This window comes from Crinia signifera, chromosome 2, assembly GCF_055691185.1.
Source record: "Crinia signifera chromosome 2, ASM5569118v1, whole genome shotgun sequence".
Taxonomy (NCBI): domain Eukaryota; kingdom Metazoa; phylum Chordata; class Amphibia; order Anura; family Myobatrachidae; genus Crinia; species Crinia signifera.
The window spans coordinates 152,312,959-152,334,352 of NC_139218.1; the positions used below are offsets into that span (position 1 = coordinate 152,312,959).

A 21,394-nucleotide genomic window follows, 5' to 3' on the forward strand; every position below is an offset into this window, starting at 1 on the left:
CACGATGTATGGCATATGTATACTGGGCATCACGGTGTGTGGCATATGTATAATGGAGCATGGTCACCTCATTTGGAGGGGGTTTCTTAAAAATATCTCTCTCAGGGTGCTAGTAGGTCTCGACCCGGCCCTGATGTGATGTGCTTAAACAGCACTTGTGCTTCTGCTATCTTCCAATAGGAATCTAGAAGGAATGGATTACTGAATGCTGACCTAATCAACTAGTACTTAAACTAAGTTTGGGGTCACCCAGACAATTTAGTGTTTTACTTGAAAACTGACTTTTATTTATCAAATGAGTTGCAAAATAAATAGAACATATAATCAAGTCATTGGCAAGGTGATATACAATTTAAAATCGTTTACCATCGCATTGTATGGCATTGTATGCCATATACAATTTTAACATTGTATGACATCGGGGGGACATCGCGTCGCATCGCATCACATACCATTGTATGCCTTATGGTATGCGATGCGATGGGCGCCATGCTAGGAAACAAGTACCGGAATTTCACCCAACATTTCCTGAAGCACCTCCCACAAGTTGGATTGGCTTCATGGGCACTTCTTGCGTACCATACAGCTCAATGGGGTTGAGATCTGGTCACTGCGTTGGCCACTTCATTACAGACAGAATACCATCTGCCTGCTTCTTCCCTTAAAAGTTCTTGCATCATTTGAAAGTGTGCTTTGGGTCATTGTCCTGAAAATTGGCTCCAATCAAGTGCTGTCCACAGGGTATGGCATGGCATTGCACAATGGAATGATAGCCTTCCATATTCAAAATCCCTTTTAACTAGTACAAATTTCCCACTTTACCAGCACCAAAGCAGCCACAGACCATCACATTACCTCCACCATGCCTGACATATGGCGTCATGCATTCTTTCAACATCTTTTCACACCGTTGTAGGAAATTTTCAGTTTCTTGCCAGTCTCTTGCATGGAATAGCCTTCATTTCAAAGAACAAGAATAGACTCTTTTTCTAGACATTTTGAGAGTATAATCAAACCCACAAATTTGATGCTCCAGATATTCAACTGGTTTAAAGGAAAGCCAGTTTCATAGCTTCACTAATGACTAAACCGATTTTCAGCTATGCGAACATAATTGCACAAGGGATTTCTAATCATCCATTATTCTTCTAATGCGATTAACAAAAACAAGGTACCATTAGAACACTGGAGTGATGGTTGCTGGAAATGGGCCTCTATACACCTATGTAGGTATTCCTTCAAAAGACAGATGTTTGCAGCTAGTAGTCATTTACAATAGTAATATATAGAGTGGGTTTCTGATGAATTTAATGTTATCTTCAATGAAAAAAAAAAAACAGTGGATTTTCCTTCAAAAATAAGGAAATCTTTTGAATGGTAGTGTACTCTTTATGCTTAACCTGACTATGGCTCTGGACACTAAGGGGTACATTGACTGAAGATTATAAAATGAAAAGTGATGTTGCCCATAGCAACCAATAATTTCTCTATTGCATTCTAGAAAATTATACACAGAATCTGATTGGTGTTATGATCCAGAGAGGGAATACCTGAGCAAACTGGATGAAGCAAGCTTGAAGGCTAGGATGTTACTGGAAGGTGGAACTTGGCAACTGTCTTCTGGACAGTCGCCCCGGTACACCCGGGTGTAAGACTCACAGAGGTCACCAGCAGGTCTTCATGCCTATAATAGCAACGGTACCATAAGGCTTTATACGCCTACCGGTACTTGGATGCATCCCCGTTGATAGGTGATCAGCGGCTCTGCTGAGTGGAAGCTGCCAGCTGCTGTGTCAGTAAGAGATGCACAACGGCTTTTAACAATTGGTTGCTATGGACAACATTACCTTTTTTCATTTTATAAACTTTAGTACATTTATCCCTAAGTACTTACCCCCTTTCACACCTATGTGATGAGGTAGGGTTATCCCCGGGTCACCAGCTTTCGCATCTGAGCCTAGTCTTCATCTTACAGTGGATGCTTGAAGATGACATCTCACAAATGGTATTGTCCACGCCAATTAACTACTTATAGGCATGATTACTTGGGTTAACAATACCTGGTTACCTAGTCATCTGGGGAATAATCCTTGCAATGTTTTGAAGAAAAGCTGGGATGGGGTCTGTTCTCACATAGTCAAGACCCAGGATAATCCTGATTTTCGGCAAAACCACAGGTCACAAGGTTATGTGCCATATCTTATAACTAACTGTGGTTAATAGTCTCGCTCTGAGCTATCCAAATAGCCATGGCAAGCTGGCAAGAGCCATGGCTTATTTGGGATTTGCTCAACCTGCTTCAAGTTTCTCTGAACCTGTGTATTTTTGGCAGAAGCGGGACATTTTATAATGCGATCCAAGAGGATTGCCTGATAAAACAAAACGGCGAAACAAATTTCGAAGACCCTTATGCGTGAAAGGGCTATAAGAGAGAGTCAATTAATACATACAGTATATTTAGTGTAAATGTAATTGTGCAAGTTAATACTTGCACCCCAGTGAATAATGATTCTGAATAGCATAGCTTTGGCATATTTCATTTAGAATCACCGTGATATTAAAGAATAGGCCACAGAATTTATACAGGTGAAACTCAAAAAATTTGAATATCGTGCAAAAGTTAATTTATTTCAGTAATTCATCTTAAAAGGTGAAACTAATATATTATATAGACTCATTAAATGCAAAGTGTGATACTTCAAGCCTTTATTTGTTATCATTTTGATGATAATGACTTACAGCTCCTAAAAACCCTAAATCCAAATCTCAGAAAATGTAGAATATTACTTGAAATCAATAAAAATGGGATTTTAATCATCGAAATGTCGGCCCTCTGAAAAGTATAATCATGCATATGTCTTCAGTACTTTGTTTGGGCCCCTTGTGCATGAATAACTGCCTCAATGCAGTGTGGCATGGATGCTATCAGCTTGTGGCACTGCTGAGGTGTTATGGAAGACCAGGCTTCTTCAGTTTCGGCTTTCAGCACTTCTGCATTGTTCGGTCTCATGTCTCATCTTTCTCTTGGCAATACCCCATAAATTCTCTAAGGAGTTCAGGTCAGGTGAGTTTGCTGGCCAATCCAGCACAATATTCCCACGGTCATTGAACCAGGTTTTGGTACTTTTGGCACTGTGGGCAGGTGCCAAGTCCTGCTGGAAAATGAACTCAGCATCTCCATAAAGCTTGTCTGCTGAAAGCTATAAGTGCTATAAATGTCCTGGTTGATGACTGCCTTGACTCGGGACTTAATAAAGCACAGGAGATTAACACCAGCAGATGACATGGCTCCTTAAATCAACACAGACTGGAAAATTTCACACTGGACTTCAAGCATCTTGGATTGTGTGCCTCTCCATTCTTCCTCAAGACTCTGGGTCCTTAGTTTCTAAATGAGATGCAAAATTTGTTCTCATCAGAAAAGAGGCTTTGAACCACTGAGCAACAGACCACAAAAGACTTTGAACCACTGAGCAACAGGCCAGTTATTTATTTTTTCTTTAACCTAGGTTGTTTGTTGTTCAGGAGCGGCTTGGCAAGAGGAATACACAGGGCTTAAAGTGGCCCTGGAAAGGTGGTGGAACTACTTTTTTCCTACCCTCCCCACAATACACACAGACACATTTGGTGGAGCATCTGCCAGTGGCAGGTTTTTTGGCACAACAACAATCTACAAAATTTTTGCCCTAACTTCCATACTTTGCAGAGGGACAGTGGTTATTGCCAGATTGGTAGTAGTAGTAGTACGTTTATTTATAAGGTGCCGCAAAGTGTCCGCAGCGCCGTACATAGCAAACAAAAAAACAAATTACAAGGTAACGTACAGGGTGTGTTGAAAAATACAGTATGAATAGGGGTATAGTTGGTAGAACTAAAATCAGCATCAGTTCAGAAGTAGATGTCAAAATTGTCGAGGAGACTGAAGATGAATTAGAGGAAGGGAAGAACAGGACAGGAGCACAGGTGAGATAAAGAGGTAGGGTAAGTACGTGAGGAAGGAGGACCCTACTCATAAGAGTTAACATACTAAAAATAGGTGGGTGGACGAACGAAAAACAATAGGATAAGTAGGAACGGAGGGGAACGGAGACAGGATAGAAGGATCAAAAGAGGTTAGGAGGAGGGATAGGCTAGTCGAAAAAAGTGGGTTTTGAGGGAGCGCTAGAAGGAGGTAAGGGAATCAGAAAGCCTGATGGGTGGCGGGAGGTTGTTCCAGTGCAGGGGGGCAGCGCGAGAGAAGTCTTGGACACGGGAGTGGGAGGAGGTGATTAGGTGAGAGGTCAGTCGGCGGTCAGCGATGGAGCGAAGAGGACGGGAGGGAGTGTGGATAGAGATCAGTGAAGAGAGGTAAGGAGCGGTGGAGGAGGAGAGAGCCTTGTAGGTGGTGGTGAGGAGTTTAAAGAGAACTCGGAAAGGAATGGGGAGCCAGTGAAGAGATAGACAGAGGGGGGAGGCAGAGGTAGAGCGGCGGGAGAGGAAGATGAGCCTAGCAGCAGCATTAAGAATGGATCGGAGAGGTGCGAGGCGGGTGAGAGGTAGCCCAGAGGGAAGGATGTTGCAGTAGTCAAGGCGGGAGATGACAAGAGAATGAATGAGAATTTTGGTCGCGTCAGTGGAGAGGAATGGTCTGATGCGTGAGATGTTTCGTAGGTGAAAGCGGCAAGACTGTGAGAGAGCACGAATGTGGGGGGTGAAAGAGAGGGAGGAGTCAATGATGACACCGAGGCACCGAGCGCGTTTGGTCGGTGGAGGTGATCTCGGTTTCACCAATGCTGATGGAGATAGTGGGAGAAGAGGGGATGTTCGGGGGATGGAAGATTAGAAGTTCAGTTTTAGCCATGTTTAGTTTCAGGTAACGTGTGGACCCGGTCGAGATGACTTGTGAAAGCACCAGTGACAGTGGCTCCATCTGTATATATAAAAATCGATGTGTGTATGTGTGTATGTTCCCTATGGACTCCAAAATGGCCTGACCGATTTTCATGAAACTGACGAAGACCTCTGTCGAAACGCGTTGGGCGTGGCTACCTTCCTTTGCTGACGGCTGACGTCCTCTGGTCCGGTGAAAAGACTTTCTCGGCTCTGTCCTGACTGCGGCGGGTGGACGAACCCCGCTGGGCTGATCACCCCGCGTGTTCCTGAAAATCTGGTTGACCCCGCTGTGCTGGTGACAAACGCCGTATTGTGGCAATTTATCTTTTATATTACATGTATGTCATTTTTTATCCCTGCTAAAAATATCAGTAAAAACTATTACAAATTTACATATGGTTTTTTTGACTGTGCGCTCTATCTATTTTTTCTCTTACAATATATATATATATATATATATATATATATATATATATATATATATATATATATATATATATATATATATATATAAATTTCGGCAGAGTCCGCACTCAAATTGACCATCCTTCTGAGGGGGGTGCTCCTACAGATGCCTAAACAAAGTATATCGGAGGTGAAAAAAGGGCACTCACCTTATTAAAATTATTATAGGTTTTATTCCATGAAAGTAGAAAAAGCTGACATACCATCGACAAATTTTTGATCTTCCTATGATAACTAATATATTTCTTTATTGTTCCACACATAGGATCTATGTCATGTTATTACACATAGTTCAATTTATACATTAGCGGTTCCCCAGCCAGTTATCGGCATGTGGAACGCACAGGATACTCGTTCTTTAGATCCAATGGAACGCTGGTGACCTTTGACCCGGCGGGTTAGCTGTGGTACACACAGCGTACTCCCATATTACCTAACTTAACAATAGCGGTTCCCCGGCCGATGATCGGCAGGTGGAACACACGAGTCACTCCCCCTCCATACCCGGTGGAACGCTAGTTACTTCCGGAGTTAAGACTGTGGAACGCACAGCTTAATTCCGCCGCATACACTTGACACGCATGGTACTTCCGGTCCGGCGGACTTCCGGCCCGGAGTTTTCCAGTGTGTTTTACAGTGTTTTAGGCTACTTACACATCTAATATATTCCCCCAAGTGGCGTTGTATATCCATATACATTTGAGTTCCATTTTCTACTGTATATGGCCATTTTCTAACATGTTTTGAGGGGCTGATTGAGTGTGATGTGGAAATGCATGGGGTGATGATGTCACTTCCTGCGTATAGGTATTTAAGCTGGCCCCGTGAGGCAGTACAGGTGTATCCTCCCCAGGGATGGATGCCAGGTTGCTTGTCTGACGGTTGTTGAATTTCAAGCTGTATTGAATCCTGATGATGGTCTTTTGTAAGACCGAAACGTCACGTTACGTCGATGGTATGTCAACTTTTTCTACTTTCATGGAATAAAACCTAAAATTATTTTAATATGGTGAGTGCCCTTTTTTCACCTCCGATATATATATATATATATATATATATATATATATATATATATATATATATATATATAAAAATGGATGTGTGTATGTTCCCTATGGACTCCAAAATGGCGTGACCGATTTTGATGACATTTTCAGGCAATCTTCAGATTAGCCCAGCATGTGATCCTGTGAAGTTTGGTAGCAATGAACTTCTGTGAAATGCAACTGAATATTCAAGCCGTTGTCGACAAGGTATTCCCAAATCTAACAACCAACTACAAAAATCCGAAATCATCTGGCTATAGATAATTAGTGCTTCCCATGCGAAGCCGGGGTTGGTCGCTAGTATATTGATTTAATGGTTTATGTATTTAATATCTGCAATTATATTATAATTGATTTTACAGAATAGGTTGGCTCATAACAAAAGGGCAATGTTATTACCAGACCAATCACACAGCAATGTACGTCGTTACAGGAACATTCCTATACATATACATGTGGTTGGCTCATGGGGTATAATCAGGGCCTGCTCTACCACTAGGCAGCTTTAGGCAGCTGCCTAGGGCGCCAGGATCTAGGGGGGCACCACCAAGTCTGCCTATCAAAAAATCAATGGTGTTAGTGACGATCCTTGTTGTACTTAATGCAGGTGGCTGCTGTGGAACCTCTAAGACCTCATCTCCATACTTTCTCTTGAGGCATACTTCCCTACGTTACTGCCCACTCTTCCTGTACTCTGTTATGTGTGGCATAGGGGAGGGTGCTGGGGGCCTCCAGGGAAAGCAGGGGTCTTACCCACCCCTCCTGGGGGGCCGGGTGCACCACAACATTTTTGGAGGCTACCTGCCATTCCAGAATGTTAAGCAAGTATACATTAATGGATTGGAAAATCGTTATTGGTAGCAGTATGGGGGGGGGGGGGGGGGGGGAGAGGCAGTAGGTTGAAGTTTTGGCTAGGGTGCTTAGAAGCCTTACACCGGCCCTGAGTATAATAACTATAGCTCTACTGTCCAGGAACTATGTCCAGGCAAAGTTCAAATATATTTTTAAAGAGATATACTATCCTTGCTCATTGACTATGCAGAAAATATGTTTTAAGAGTGCAAGTCTATTAACCAACCTTGTAAAGCTATATACAAATAGAGAAATAAAAGAAAAATACTCTTTTAGTTGGGGCACTGCTTTTGTATCACCATTTTTGTGGTGTTTAAATTTTATAGTATTTTATTAGGTATATATTAAAATTAATTTGTGACACACATCAACAGTCACAAAAATTGGAAAAACAAAAATTATAATCCAATAAATACAAAAAGAGAGCATATGACTATTATTATGTGAGTTATACAGTAAATGCGTGTGTCAGTTTGGATGCTTAATGTTCTCAAAGGTAAGCTACCCAATGATCCTGTAAGGCATTAATTGCTCCATTTTGTAGCTGAGGGCCAGGGCTTTCCAATGAGCACAGCCCCGTGTCGCTAGCCCCCCCGGGAACCGGAGATAACGCCAGGCAAACTTGGAACGTTTTCCCCATAGGATAACATTTGACCCACTAATTCCGACCTCCACCTGGTTCCAACAGCTGCCAGTTCCCCCTCCGGCATCACAGAAGCTCGAGGTTGATCTCAGTCAAACTCAAATCGCTGGGCCTTCAATCTGATATCTGGTCCATATGAGTTCATTAGTTCTAGAGATATTGCGGGTAAACCAATTTTTTTTTCATTTCTGAAATGTAATTTCATGGCTGTTCATGATGTTCGAGGACAGATTTCTCTGGAACCAAACGGCCCAGTTTCACGGGACCAAAAACATGCAAAGCCTACATGTAAATGGGTCAGTTGGTTCCGAAGATATAGCTGATTGTTTAAAGGGGGGAGGGGTGGTTTTCTCTCCCCCTCAAACCAGAAAATGCAGGGACTAGGCTGTGTAAAAGGGGCCAGTCCGGGAATGTCCCTGCATGATCCAGGGACCATATTCCTGGGTAAATCCCTGTATTTTCTGGTGTGAAAGGGGTATTATTTCCAATAGCAGTGCTCTGAATACAGCTGGGCAGCCCCCTGCTCTCTGCCCGGCTGTCAATGGCTGTCATTTCTGCCCGGCGCGGCGGCTGTCCCCCCGTTACCACGAGCATGTATTCCCCCTTAGCAATAAGCATGTAATCCCACATGGCAATGAGCATGGAACCCCTGGCAATGAGCATGGAACCCCTGGCAATGAACATGGAACCCCTGGCAATGAACATGTAGCTAAGCAACACTTATGTAACATAAATTTTAATAGGCATTATGGTGTTTGGCATAATACGTAATGGAGATTATGGTGTGTGTCTTAACATGTAATGGGCATTATGGTGTAAATTTTTAATGCGTGCCAATATCCCTATTTATGAAGCATATTGTGCATTATTGCTCAATCTGGTATAGTGCAGGCATGTCCAAACTATGGCCCTCCAGCTGTTGTGAAACTACAAGTCCCATAATGCATTGCCACAGTTTTGCTATTAGGGAATGCTAAAACTATGTCAAGGCATGCTGGGATGTGTAGTTTCACAACAGCTGGAGGGCCACTGTTTGGATATGCCTGGTGCAGTGTGTATTTTGGCTCAATCCATGTGGCACAATGTGAATTTTGCCTTAATCAGTGTGGCATAACGTGAATTGTGACTCAATCTGTGTGCCATAGTGTGAATTTTGGCTCATTCCATGTGGCATAATGTAATAGAGGCAAGTACAGTATAAGGGGGTTACTATTGTGTTGCATGATTTGTATAAGGGGTAAATGATGTCGTAAAATTAGGTGACCACATAAAAGGTGTTGAAATGTTGTCTACCAAGTTTCGGCTTTCAGTATTTTATGACTGCAGTGCCGCCTCACCCCGCAAGTATGGACATCGGCATCCTGCGGGTGCACCTTTGGAGTGCACCCGCCAATATATCTCCCTGCATTTTTCTTATGCCAGCCCCCTGCCTTTTCCAGGCATATATAATTAGTTGAAATTATTTACACAAATACAGACACACCCTTGAGCAGACCACCCAAACAGAACACTGGTCACAGCCCCTACATTAATAGGTGCATATGCTTGTTATATTTATATATATATATATATATATATATATATATATATATATATATATATATATATATATATATATATATATATACTAGGTCAGGGGTTCCCAATCTTTTTTAAATCACGGCACCCTAAGAGTATCAGAATTTTTTCACGGCACCCCTAGGCCAATAAAATATAATTTGATGGGGTTTATATGCGATTCTTGGGGTCAGTTATGTGGTAAAGGGCAGGATTTGCTTCTGTTTGCACACATTTTATGATTGGCAGCTGCCAACACTGGTTTTGCTTATAAATAACCATTAATAATTTGAGTTGGTCCTGGACCACCAACCCAGGGCACCCCTGCATGTGTCCCGAGGCACCCCAGGGAGCCACGGCACACAGTTTGGGAACCACTGTACTAGGTGATTCATCCCCCCTTAATTTGTGAACATTTGTATATGAGAAATATGGTTAGAATTGAATGAAAGATGCCCTGTATTGAGTAACTTGAGTTATAGGTGAAATGTGTTAAATAGAGAGCATATGATTTGGAAGGGGGTGTGTATTGTTTTGTTTAATTAAAAAGCGGTTACAGAGTAAGATGTACATTAATAGTGTGGATGGTACAGTGACATTTGTGGGTGTGGGGGGGCTGTGTGTGCATGTTGTTTAGGTGTGTGTGTGTGTGCAATAGTATAGTAGGGTGTTTTTGAGGTAGCGGCTCCCCACTGGCGGAGGTCACGACACAGGAAAACAGGAGGCTGGGTAGTGATAGGGGTGTGTGGGCATAAGGGGGACTAAATAGGAGGGTGGGAGACACTGTGCAGCTTCTGCCAGTGTGTGGGGGTCCAGTGTGGCAGTACAGGACGGTGGCCCTGAGTCAGTGTCTCCTCCTACTGGGTGGGAGTTAGGGTGCATGAGAGCAGGAGGCTGGGCTATGAGGCATGATAGGGGTATGTGGGCAACACAGCATCAGCGACTCCCCAGTGGTGGAAGTTACGGTTCAGGAGAGCAGGAAGCTGGATAGTGATAGGGGTGTGTGGGCATATGGGGGGGTGCCGGGAATCGTGGGGGAAGGGGGCGCGGTGGGTTGCTGCGAATCGTGGGAGGTGGCGGGGGCGCGAATTGCGGGAGGGGGGGGGGGGTCGCGGGGGGGGGGGGGTGCGAATCGCCACAAAAAAAAATAAACACAGAAAGGTCAACACATGTAAATGTTGACATAAGTGTGGCACTTCATTGGTGTCCTTGTCGACACATGAGAATGAATATGAAAACATTCAAAAAATTTAAAATAAATCTTCAAAAACTCATGTCAACCTTTTTCATTGTCGACCATAGCCATGTCAGTGTTTTGGGGGGGGGGGGTGTCCGTGAATCGCGGAAGGTCGGGGGGGGGGAGGTGGTGCAGCGAATTGCAGGAGGGGGGGGGGTCGTGGGGGATGGGGGGCTGCCGCGAATCTCGGGAGGGGGGGTCTGCGAATCGCGGGAGGGGGGTCGCGGCGGTTTAAGGTACTTAAGGCATGCGATCGACGCGATGGACCCGATTTTCTGTCAATCACCAGTTTATTTGCCGGTAAAAGATAAAATCTCGTCCACCGCGGGCCATTATAATGGGCCGCGATGCGACCGACGCGATCAACGCGATTTTCCCATAGATAAGATTGTTAAATGATTTTTAAAGTTAAAATCGCGTTGATCGCATCGGTCGCGGGCCATTATAATGGCCCGCGATGCAATTGACGCGATCAACGCGATTTTACATAGGGAACAATGGGAAATGGGCCAATATGGACAATTTCTCATTGTATATGGTTATAAAGTATGGTTAATGCCTCCCCATTGTTAACGCCACCCCACTATTGACGCCAACCCGAAGCGTGGCGCTTCAATAGTGGAGTGGCGTTAACAATGGAGGGCCATTTCACACATCAGGGGGGGTTTGCTATTAAAATGGGGGGTTTTGGGGCTTTTTACATTGAAATCAATGTAAAATTGGGTCTCAGGTAACATTTTACATTGATTTCAATGTAAAAATCGCGTCGCATGGTCGACGCAATTTTTCCGACCCGATCAATACAATCAAAATCGCAGGCGCCGTGCTAGGAAACAAGTACCATAAATAATTTTAAATAGTCCTGTACCACCAACCTAAGGCACCCCTGCAAGTGTCCCTGGGTGCCACAGCCCACAGTTTGGGAACCACTGGACTTTAACCCTTCTTATAACCCAGGCCGAAATGACAGGTTGCTTGGCCTGGGATATAAGGTTTAGTGCTTTCACACAGCACCTCGACCGGGTCGACCAGCAACAACCCGGGTCTGACCCGGGTTATTTTGCCAATGTGAAAGGGGTGTTGATCTAATGTTTTACTCCATTAGATACTTTTGTCCTATGGGTAAATATAATTCCGATACTCTAGGGTGTCGTGTTTGGGAAACACTGTACTAACCTATACTTTGTGTGGGTAAATTAAGTATGAGGCAATTTGCAATGAATCACCTCCTTTCAGGTACACAAAAATGCAGAACTGAAATGTCCTATTTTTATTTTATATATAGTATTATTATACAATGCAGTTTTACAGCTGTAATAATTCTGAACAAAAAAATTTCAGCAATTAGATTTGGTAGAATGCCAGAAGCAGAGAGAAGGCGTCTGGTGCAGGCCACACCAGGGGATTCAGAAAACCCAGATTCTCCAGTGTCCGATCTGGTGGCGCTTTCTCAGCAAATCCACTCCGCTTACATGAGTGCATTCAACATGACAAAGAAAAGAGCACGAGACATTCTGACTGGCAGAAGCAGCATTTCGGTAAGGATGAAATATAATCCATAACCTAGAATTGTAAAAGTTAGTCATGCTGTATGGAAAAACAGAATTTTAATAATAATAATAATAATAATAATAATAATAATAATAATATTCTTATTATTAATTGTTTAGATGGCACCACAATGGTTCTGCATGTGTGTATATATATATATATATATATATATAGCATGTATATATATATAGCATGCCAAACATTGTGGTACAATCATCTTGACAAAGGTCCCAAAGGCGGACCAAAACTTTGATTGTACCACAATGTTTGGCATGCTGCCTGACTAAACTTAATTTGCTGCTCAAAATCGACTGTTGAGTGACTCCATTTTCTGTTTATATGTTAAAACACTGAATACACTCCATTGTTTTGGATGTTCACCCCAGCACGCCAATACACCTTATGTGAGTGCCAGCCATATGGACTATATATATATAGAGAGAAAAGCAAATGATAAAGGGGTAGCATGGACATACAGGAGTGACATAGAAAGGTCTAGGATGAGAGATAGCTGGGTTTAATGAAGAAGTTGATCTTGAAAACCTCTTTAAAGTTTTGTATATAGTCAAAATCTAATGTTAAATCTCACCATGTCTACACCACATTAGACATGTTGGTGGAAATTTACTAAGATGTGTATTCTACTTCACATGTGTTGTTGCTATGGTCAACAAATCAGAATCTACTTCTTATTTATTTAGCACCCTCTAGAAGATACTAGACAGGATCTGATTGGTTGCCCATAGAAATATCATGTGAAGTAGAATACACATCTTAGTAAATTCCCCCTGTTAAGTTTAAGAAAGCACTGAGATATCCAAGAAGCAATAGCAGAAAGAGAGAGAGAGTTGGAAATACAAGTGAGGAGAGATGAAGAGTAATCAGGAGAGGAGAGGTATATTTGAGTATCATCAGCATAGATGGTATATTGGAATCCAAATGAGAGAGGAATTCTAGAGAGAGAAAAGGAGAGGACCAAGAACAGAGCCTTTGGGTACACATACATGTAGAGGAAGTGAGGGGGATGTGGAGTCATGAGAGGAGACAGAGAAGGTGTGGTCAGAAAATTAGGAAGATAACCAGTATCACACATACCAAGGGAGTGAAGGATTTGGAGAAGGAGAGGATGGTTCATAGTGTCAAAAGCAGTAAGAAGGTCAAGAAGAATAAGCAGGTAGTAATGGCCCTTAGATTTGGAATCATGAAGATCATTGCAGACTTTTGTGAGGACAGTTTTAGTGGAGTGGAGAGGACAGACGCCAGACTGACTGACAGTATAAGCAGGGAGTGGGAGGAAAGAAAGGCAGTTTTAGACAATGCGTTCAAGGAGTTTGGAGGCAAAATGTAGGAGAGAGATGGGTCTGTAGTTGGAGAGAGTGTTAGGATCAAGGGTAGGTGCTTTCAGAATAGGTGAGACAGACATGCTTGAAGGCAGATGGGATAGTGCAAGATGATAGGGAAAGATTGAGGTGTGCAAGGCTGGAACAGGCAGAATGAGACAGGTAACAAAGGAGGTGGAAGGGGATAGGGTCTAATGGGGTGGTGGTTGGGGAATGATGACCAGATGAGGGCCATTACATCATCTCCAGACAAATGGGAAAAAGAAGTCAGAGTTGGTGAAATGGATGGTAAGGGGGTGGTTAGGGAAAGGAGAGGGCAGTTTGTTGAGGGTCTGTTGGAGGTGTGATGTCCTGCCATATGGAGTGCATTTTGGATGTGAAGTAGGTGGCAAAGTCAAGGGCAGATAGTGAGGAAGGGAGATGAGGTGGGTAGAGGAAAGAGTTGTTCATGGCAAAGAGATGCCGGGGGGGGGGGGGGGGGTTAGAAGATTGGAATGAGATGGGTTTATTGAAGTATGACTGTTTAGAGTAGTACATCACTGGACTGGATTGGACGGGAGGATCCATATGCCGTACTCTGCAAGCAAAGTACTGTAAGGGGATACTAACTGTTGCTGTCCCTTCCAGCCACTATAAATAAACTATAGATGTAATAAACAAACAAATCACAATAAATGCAACAATGCAATACAGATGTAATCAGCAGCTCAATAAATGCAACAATGCAATACAGATGTAAGCAGCAACTTGTAGTAAATGCAACAATGCAATAAGGATGACAATACCGGGAGACGCGCACAGTGCCCTTCACCAGGGGCGCAGTCTGCAGGATGACAACAGAGGTGGCTGCTGACACTTACATGAGAGGGTGTGGAGTTCCACTGGGAGAGACCAAGTGATGAAGTGAGGTTAAGAAGTTAAGAGGCAGAGGATTCTGTGGGGATATCCATTGGGATGCTGAAATCACCTAAGATAATGGAGGGAATGTCGGAAGAGAGGAAGTGAGCGAGCCAAGAAGCAAAGTGACTGAAGAATTTGGAGGGAATGCCAGGGGGATAGTAAATAACAGCGACACGAATGTGAACAGGTTGGAACAGGTGTATGGCATGTATCTCAAATGTAGAGAATATAAAGAATGTTTCCAGGGGTATGGGTTGGTAGGAGAAACCTGAGGACAGAAAAATCCAAACAACATTATGTAATATAACACATAATATTCATATATTTTCTGATTAGTTATTTACAGAGCAACAATTTACATTTGCAAATATAGGGAACTTCAACTACTAGCAGTAATTATTCCGTGAGGCTTTCTTCTCGTATAATATTTGTTAAACACCAGATAATTGATAAATGTATTTGAAATATCATGACTGTCACTAGTAAAATCACAATTAAGAATCTGCCACAAACATATTTGTCTGCCCAATGTGAAGAGGAATGACTTTATACTTACTGTAGGATGAAGGCACCCAATATGTATTGGTTAATGACGCAAATAACATTACTAAAGTTTTTTTATGGTGGCAATATTATTTTATATTTAATTTCATCAAAATAACAAAATTATTTCCTAAATGGGAAGTTATGATATGGGCATCAAAATCATTACCTGTCAATGGGGGAAATGTATTCTACCTGAACGACAACAAATCGTGCCTAGTGCTGATTTGCTCTGTCTCTACCCTGGCCAGTTCGCTGGGCATGTGCAAGATCTCGTTACTCAAGCAGTGGTCCCTGCTGTGGCATATGGGCAACGATACCTGCTGCTGTCAAAATCGATAGAGGCAGGTGTAGGAAGGGTCAGTGCTACTGACCATTCATACATTTCCTCCACATATCGGCAAGCTATCTTGTAGATAGCTTGCATAGGGTCCGTAGTCACCATGCACTTATCTTCTCCTTCATACACAGGGAAGAAATGGTATCAGTGCACAAAACGGAGCTGATACTGCTTCTCCCCCTTATTGAATGTTCTTTCATCTACCCCATATCTGCTGGTCAATCCCTTGCCATACAGCCGCTTCACCCCTGTCCATCCAGCACCCCCTCCTCAATTGTCAGTGGAAACCAAACCCCTCCCCCCCCCCCCCACACATTAACATGCTAAACCTTTACCATTGGCCAGCTAGGTTCTCCATGTTATGGTTTTAGGGCTGACCTGTTTAGGACAGCCACGGTGATTCCTACTCTGACTCTGCTGTCCAACTAATGGCTCCTGAGCCAATTCTAGGGAAATAAGTAACCAAACACATAACTGTAAATAAATAAATATATAAATAAATAAGCAACCTCGTCGCATACCAAAGGCGACCTCGTCGCACGCATAAGAGAAACAACACCACACAACAACAGTATAACAACACACAAAAGCACAGCAAACCACACAGAAGGTACAGACAAGTACCGTATTAGGAAACTAACCCAGAACAGGTAAACGTATGCAATGGCCTGTGCCAAAACCTCTGGTGAACTAAACTGTAACAGACTGGCAACGACCAGGACAAGGAGTAAGTGACCCAGGAGCAGATGATTAGGACAGATAAGGATGGCAGGTACCAGCAGCAAGGCAGGTGACTATCCAGAAATGGAAGCTGGTAATTGGCTGCATGCTGCCTGCATGCGTAGGAGAACAGGCCTGGAACACAGGGCACAGGATTTCCAGATAGACCAGACTGCTGAAAGCAGTGAACAAGGAGCTGGATGCTAGGTGCTGGTATCTGGAAGCTGGAAGCTAGAACCTGGAAACAGAAGCTGACTCTAGGACAGAAACAAAAGCTATAACTAGCACCAGTATCTGGGTATGCATTCACTATAAAGGAAGCAAGAACCAATCCAGATTATTAGACAAGCACAAGCCTCCTGCAGCACTGATTACTGCAGGTGAACTGCCCAAAGCAAAGATAAACTAATTAAACAGCAGTCTTGTGCACAGATTAGAAACAAACACAGTATTAAATTGCAATGGCACAGACTACCACAGGAGGCCACCAGAGCTCAAAGAAACTGACATAAAACTAATGAGCTACAACGGTGGCTCATGACACTCTGCATAGGCTAGATCTATTTTGCCTCCTTTTCAGTGGGAGCCACAATGGTGTATTCCCAACCTTTCACTGCAAGCACATTTAGGAGATGGGATAGACTTATGAAATTATTATATAGATTGAGTTTTCCTATCTGATAGCTTAAAAGCATTCTGTTTGAGCTATCGTATCTGTCCCAACCAGTTCTGTTCATCAGGTGTTTCTGGTATTTTTCTCAGAATTGCCATTTTATATATCTAGAGCATTCTAGCCTTTCATATTTACAGTGTTTTTTGTGGAAGGTTATTTTTTGTAAACATAATGGTTTCAAAATGGTGGGAACACCACTCAAATTTTTCCCTATATCTTTATTTCTTTTTTCCTCATTTAATCCAAATGTATTTGTACTAAATATGAAATAATACTAAACAATATTATCTGTATTTAGCAAACTATTTTGTAGTAGGATAGGCTGTAGGAAGAATTGTTGAAAGATTAAAAAACTTGTGTAAACAAAGGAGACCGGGATAATGTTTAAGCATCCTGCGACCCAAATTGTCTTGCGTCTATGTGCATAAAAAAAAACTCTTTCGTAGAAAGGTGAAGAATGGTAATGGGGTTTAAGAGTGAAGTTATTAGAAAACCGCAGGGACACAGGATCTCATTCAGAGTCAGTTAGACTTTTGCGAATCTATGCAAAAGTGCAACTGCTGGTGTTAGGCTTTGGGGTGGGTGGTGGTTGTGCTAGGCTGTAATGGAAGACATGGTCAAGTAAGTGCCCATCAGAGTTGGAGGAAAAATGGAGACCAAAGCCTCCCTCCAGCTGTGCTTCTATGCTAATAGGCGTCTATCAGAGCTATTCTATTGTTGCTCCGTTCAGATGTCCATTAACATGTAACATGGCTGACAGCTCCGGGTTTAGCTAAAGTGGCTAAACCTGTCTAAAGATGACATTTGTTTGTCTAAAAGTACAGGTTTGGGCACCCAACCTATGGATATTAAGCACATTTTTTATCCCGCCTCCGGAGGCTGTGAGATAAAAAAGTATGTGCCACGGGTAATAGGCATCTATCGAAGACACAATTGAATAGCTGCGATAGACATCCATTCATTTAGATGGCCAGCAAGTGGTGCGCTCCACTCATTATATATTGGCAGAGACAGAGAGGTTTTTGCAAGCAAAACTGCATTACAAGATATTGAGTACATTATGATGTGTTGCTTTATTGTGGCAGAAGAATAATAAATCACCCAGTGTAAGGAGATCATTTTATTTAATCTGTAAAATAGTTCTAAGTGAAATTTAACTATTCATTTAACACACAGCAAGTCAGGACAAATTTTATCTCTCAAATACTGAAAGCATATTATTAATATACATATATATTGCATCCTTTTTTTTCTTTAGCCTTTTGTTATACATGACATGGATACCTTGTGGCAGGCTGAACAAGGAACAGTTTGGGAGCAGTTGCCAACACCAGATCCTCCTGGGACAGAGATTGGAGTCCATGTATTTTACCGTTGCCAATGCACTTCTGTGGAGACTGTGCGTGCACTTACTGACTTTGCCAAGAGTGTTCCAGGTTTCAGCACACTCTACCTCAATGATCAGGTCACATTACTAAAGTATGGAGCCCATGAAGCAATTTTTTGTATGCTGGCCTCACTTATGAATAAAGATGGACTGCTGGTGGCTGGTGGCCGTGGTTTCGTCACTCGTGAGTTCCTGCACAGCCTCCGTCTGCCCTACTGTGAAATCATGGAGCCCAAGTTCCACTTCGCTTCTAAGTTCAATGCACTGGAACTTAACGACAATGACCTGGCGCTGTTTGTAGCAGCTATCATCCTTTGTGGGGGTTAGATATTTCACCCTATTTAATCATATTCTGATATATCACTTCTATAGAATACATTGTTTCTATATGGGGGGAGGGGCACTTGAACTGGAATACGGTCATTTGGTCTACAGCATGTTGGTCAACAAGCATTGGGTCAACGCCATTAGGTCGACATGGGTCAAGGTCAACATGGGTCAAGGTCGACATGGGTCAATGTTGACATGGGTCAAGGTCGACAGGTCATTAGGTTGACAGTGTCTAAGTCAAGAGTCAAAAGGTCTACATGGGGTTTTTCACTGTTTTTTGAGCCGACATGTGCCGACAGGTGGAATTTCGTGCCCTACCATCCACTAGCGCACGGTGGGAGAATAAAATAGTGTGCCAAACGCAGCGAGACACCATGCCAGAAGCATTGTGAGTGGATGTGATGCACTTCAAACTGTGTCCATGTCGACTGTGTCGACATTTGGGTTAAAAAACAGTGAAAAATCCCATGTCGAACTTTTTCACTGTCGACCTAATGCTTAGGTTGACCTAATGACCTGTCGACCTAAACCCATGTTGACCTAGACCCATGTCGACCTTGTACCATGTAGACCTATAACCATGTCCACCTTTCCCCATGTCAATCTAGTGGTGTTGACCTAATGCTTGTCGACCAACATGCTGTAGACCAAATGATCCCAACCCCTTGAATTACACACCCTATTTCTAAAAATATTAAGACGTGCTACCATGCTAAGACTTGTAGTTTATCCCAGCAAAGAGAGAAAATATGCTCTATAATACTGCATATCAGGTTAACTACAGATGGAGTGCCTCCCTTCTTTGGCCGGGGATCGCCAGAATGTCCTCTCTGGCGAACCCTGGCGCAGAGCCGCTCCATCTGACTGGGTGCGTTTGCGTCTCACACACACACGTCCCAGTTTCAGGACGGCGCCGCTGCGGGTCCCTGCCCTTTTCCACTTCATAGAGCAGGGATAGGGGGGACTGCAGGGCGGCGAAGGGCACTGGGGGAGGCGGCGGGTACCCATAGCCAGCTCCGAGGCCGGCTCCATCTGTATGATGAACTCTGCAATGCAACATCGAGCAGAATTATATTCTTTCTATACCTGTATTTGTAACACAGTCACACCTGGATAAGTGCAAAACCTCTTACTAGGTCTTGTGCAAACCAACTTGAGTGAATGCCTTTGGCGAGTTTCACACTTGCTGGGGCGGTCGCTCTAGTATGGGAGGGAAGGAGGCGGGCAGGGGGCAGAACCAGGGGAACGCCCAGTGTTTTGTGGGCGTGCCCATAGAAATGCTGAGCATTCACCTGCAAACGCAGGCGTGTCGATGACATCAGCGCCCACCCTGAATACGGCCATCTCAGGCCAGGAAAAAAGACAGTTTCGACTGACTTTTATTTACCAAGGGGATAAAATAAATGTTTAGTTGGTGAGCGACCACCGAATGATTTTTCTCCCGTACGGCCACAAGGGAGGGGATGTGTAAGCGTACACATCTATTTGCATGCTAATGCAGGGATTCGTGAGGCAGGAACCTCTGTAACTGAGACTAATTCAAGTTCAAGCCTCTACATCTGATCAGTGATGTTAGAATGGACACAGAAACCAAGCATGTATGTATTTTTATTTAGCATCTAGGAACCTCGGTACAGTAAGTACTGTTTGAACCTGCATAAGTGAGATGCCTCTTTAAGTGAGACTAAACATGGTGTCCCTTGAAATCCTACTAAACCAGGTTCGGCTGTGTGTGTGTGTGTGTGTGTGTGTATATATATATATATATATATATATCTATATCAAACAATAACAGTCGTCACTCCGGGGCTTGTATACCAAACGTGAGTTTTACTGGTGTTTCACGGTCTAGGCCGTTTCGGGCATTTGCCCTTTGTCAGGACCAAAACACAACAAAGTACTGTACAAAGTGCACTTTGTTGTGTTTTGGTCCTGACGAAGGGCGAATGCCCGAAACCATGTACAAATCATTTTTTTCCCCATTAAAGACCTTTAATTTAATATTCCCCATCTGGGGAGGGGGGCATACCACTGTGACACCAATGAATTTATTATTCCCCATCTGGGGAGGAGGGCCATAGCCACTGGGCACCAATGAATTTAATATTCCCCATCTGGGGAGGGGGGCCATATCCACTGGCCAGTAATGTTTATTTAAAAGCTGTGCCACCAGCTTTTTTTTTCTATATATGGGAGGGCGGGTGGTTATTACATATGAACATTAGGGGGGGGGCAGGGGGGATGTGCATTGTGCCACCGTGCCATTATGCAATAAGGCCTGTATCCCCCATACATATGCAAATAAAAACATTGATGGCACAGTGTAATCCCATCCCCCCTGCCCCCTAATGTTCATGTGTAATACCCCCCCCCCCATCCTCCCATATATAGATTAAAAAAAGCTGGTGGCATAGCTTATAAATAAACATTGCTGGCCAGTGGCTATGGCCCCCCTCCCCAGATGGGGAATAATAAATTCATTGGTGGCACAGTGGTATGCCCCCCCCCCCTCCCCAGATGGAGAATATTAAATTTATTGGTACCCAGTGGCTATGGCCCCCCTCCCCAGATAGGGAATAATAAATTCATTGGTGGCCAGTGGCTGTGGCTATGGCCCCCCTCCCCAGATGGGGAATATTCAATTCATTGGTTGTCAGTGGCTATGCACCCCCCCCCATGGGGAATATTTATCTCATTGGTGGCACAGTGGTTGTGGGGAAGGACCCCCCCCCCTGCCCAGATGGGCAATACATTGGTGGCACAGTGGGGGAAAAAAATACTTACCAACTCCAGGGTCCAGCGTTGCTTCCTCTCTGTCCCGCAGCGTCCACACAATGAAGAGTGAGGTCGCGGCGGGATAGGCCGGCTAGTCCCGAGGTGTCCGGCGCCCGGCGTCATCAGGGGATGCGGCAGTGTCCGGCATCATGGGGGGGGCACC

The 21,394-nt window shown here is 43.6% G+C and overlaps 1 protein-coding gene across 2 annotated transcripts in view; it reads left to right on the forward strand.

Annotated features, from left to right (window-relative positions):
- PPARD (peroxisome proliferator activated receptor delta) overlaps nt 1-21,394 on the forward strand; it is a 60,016-nt gene that overhangs the window by 27,422 nt on the left and 11,200 nt on the right. For both annotated transcript variants that reach the window (XM_083173137.1, XM_083173138.1), the window contains 2 exons: nt 12,014-12,210; nt 17,998-18,448. In XM_083173137.1, coding sequence (XP_083029263.1) covers nt 12,014-12,210; nt 17,998-18,448 — 648 coding nt within the window. The remainder of the gene's footprint in view (nt 1-12,013; nt 12,211-17,997; nt 18,449-21,394) is intronic.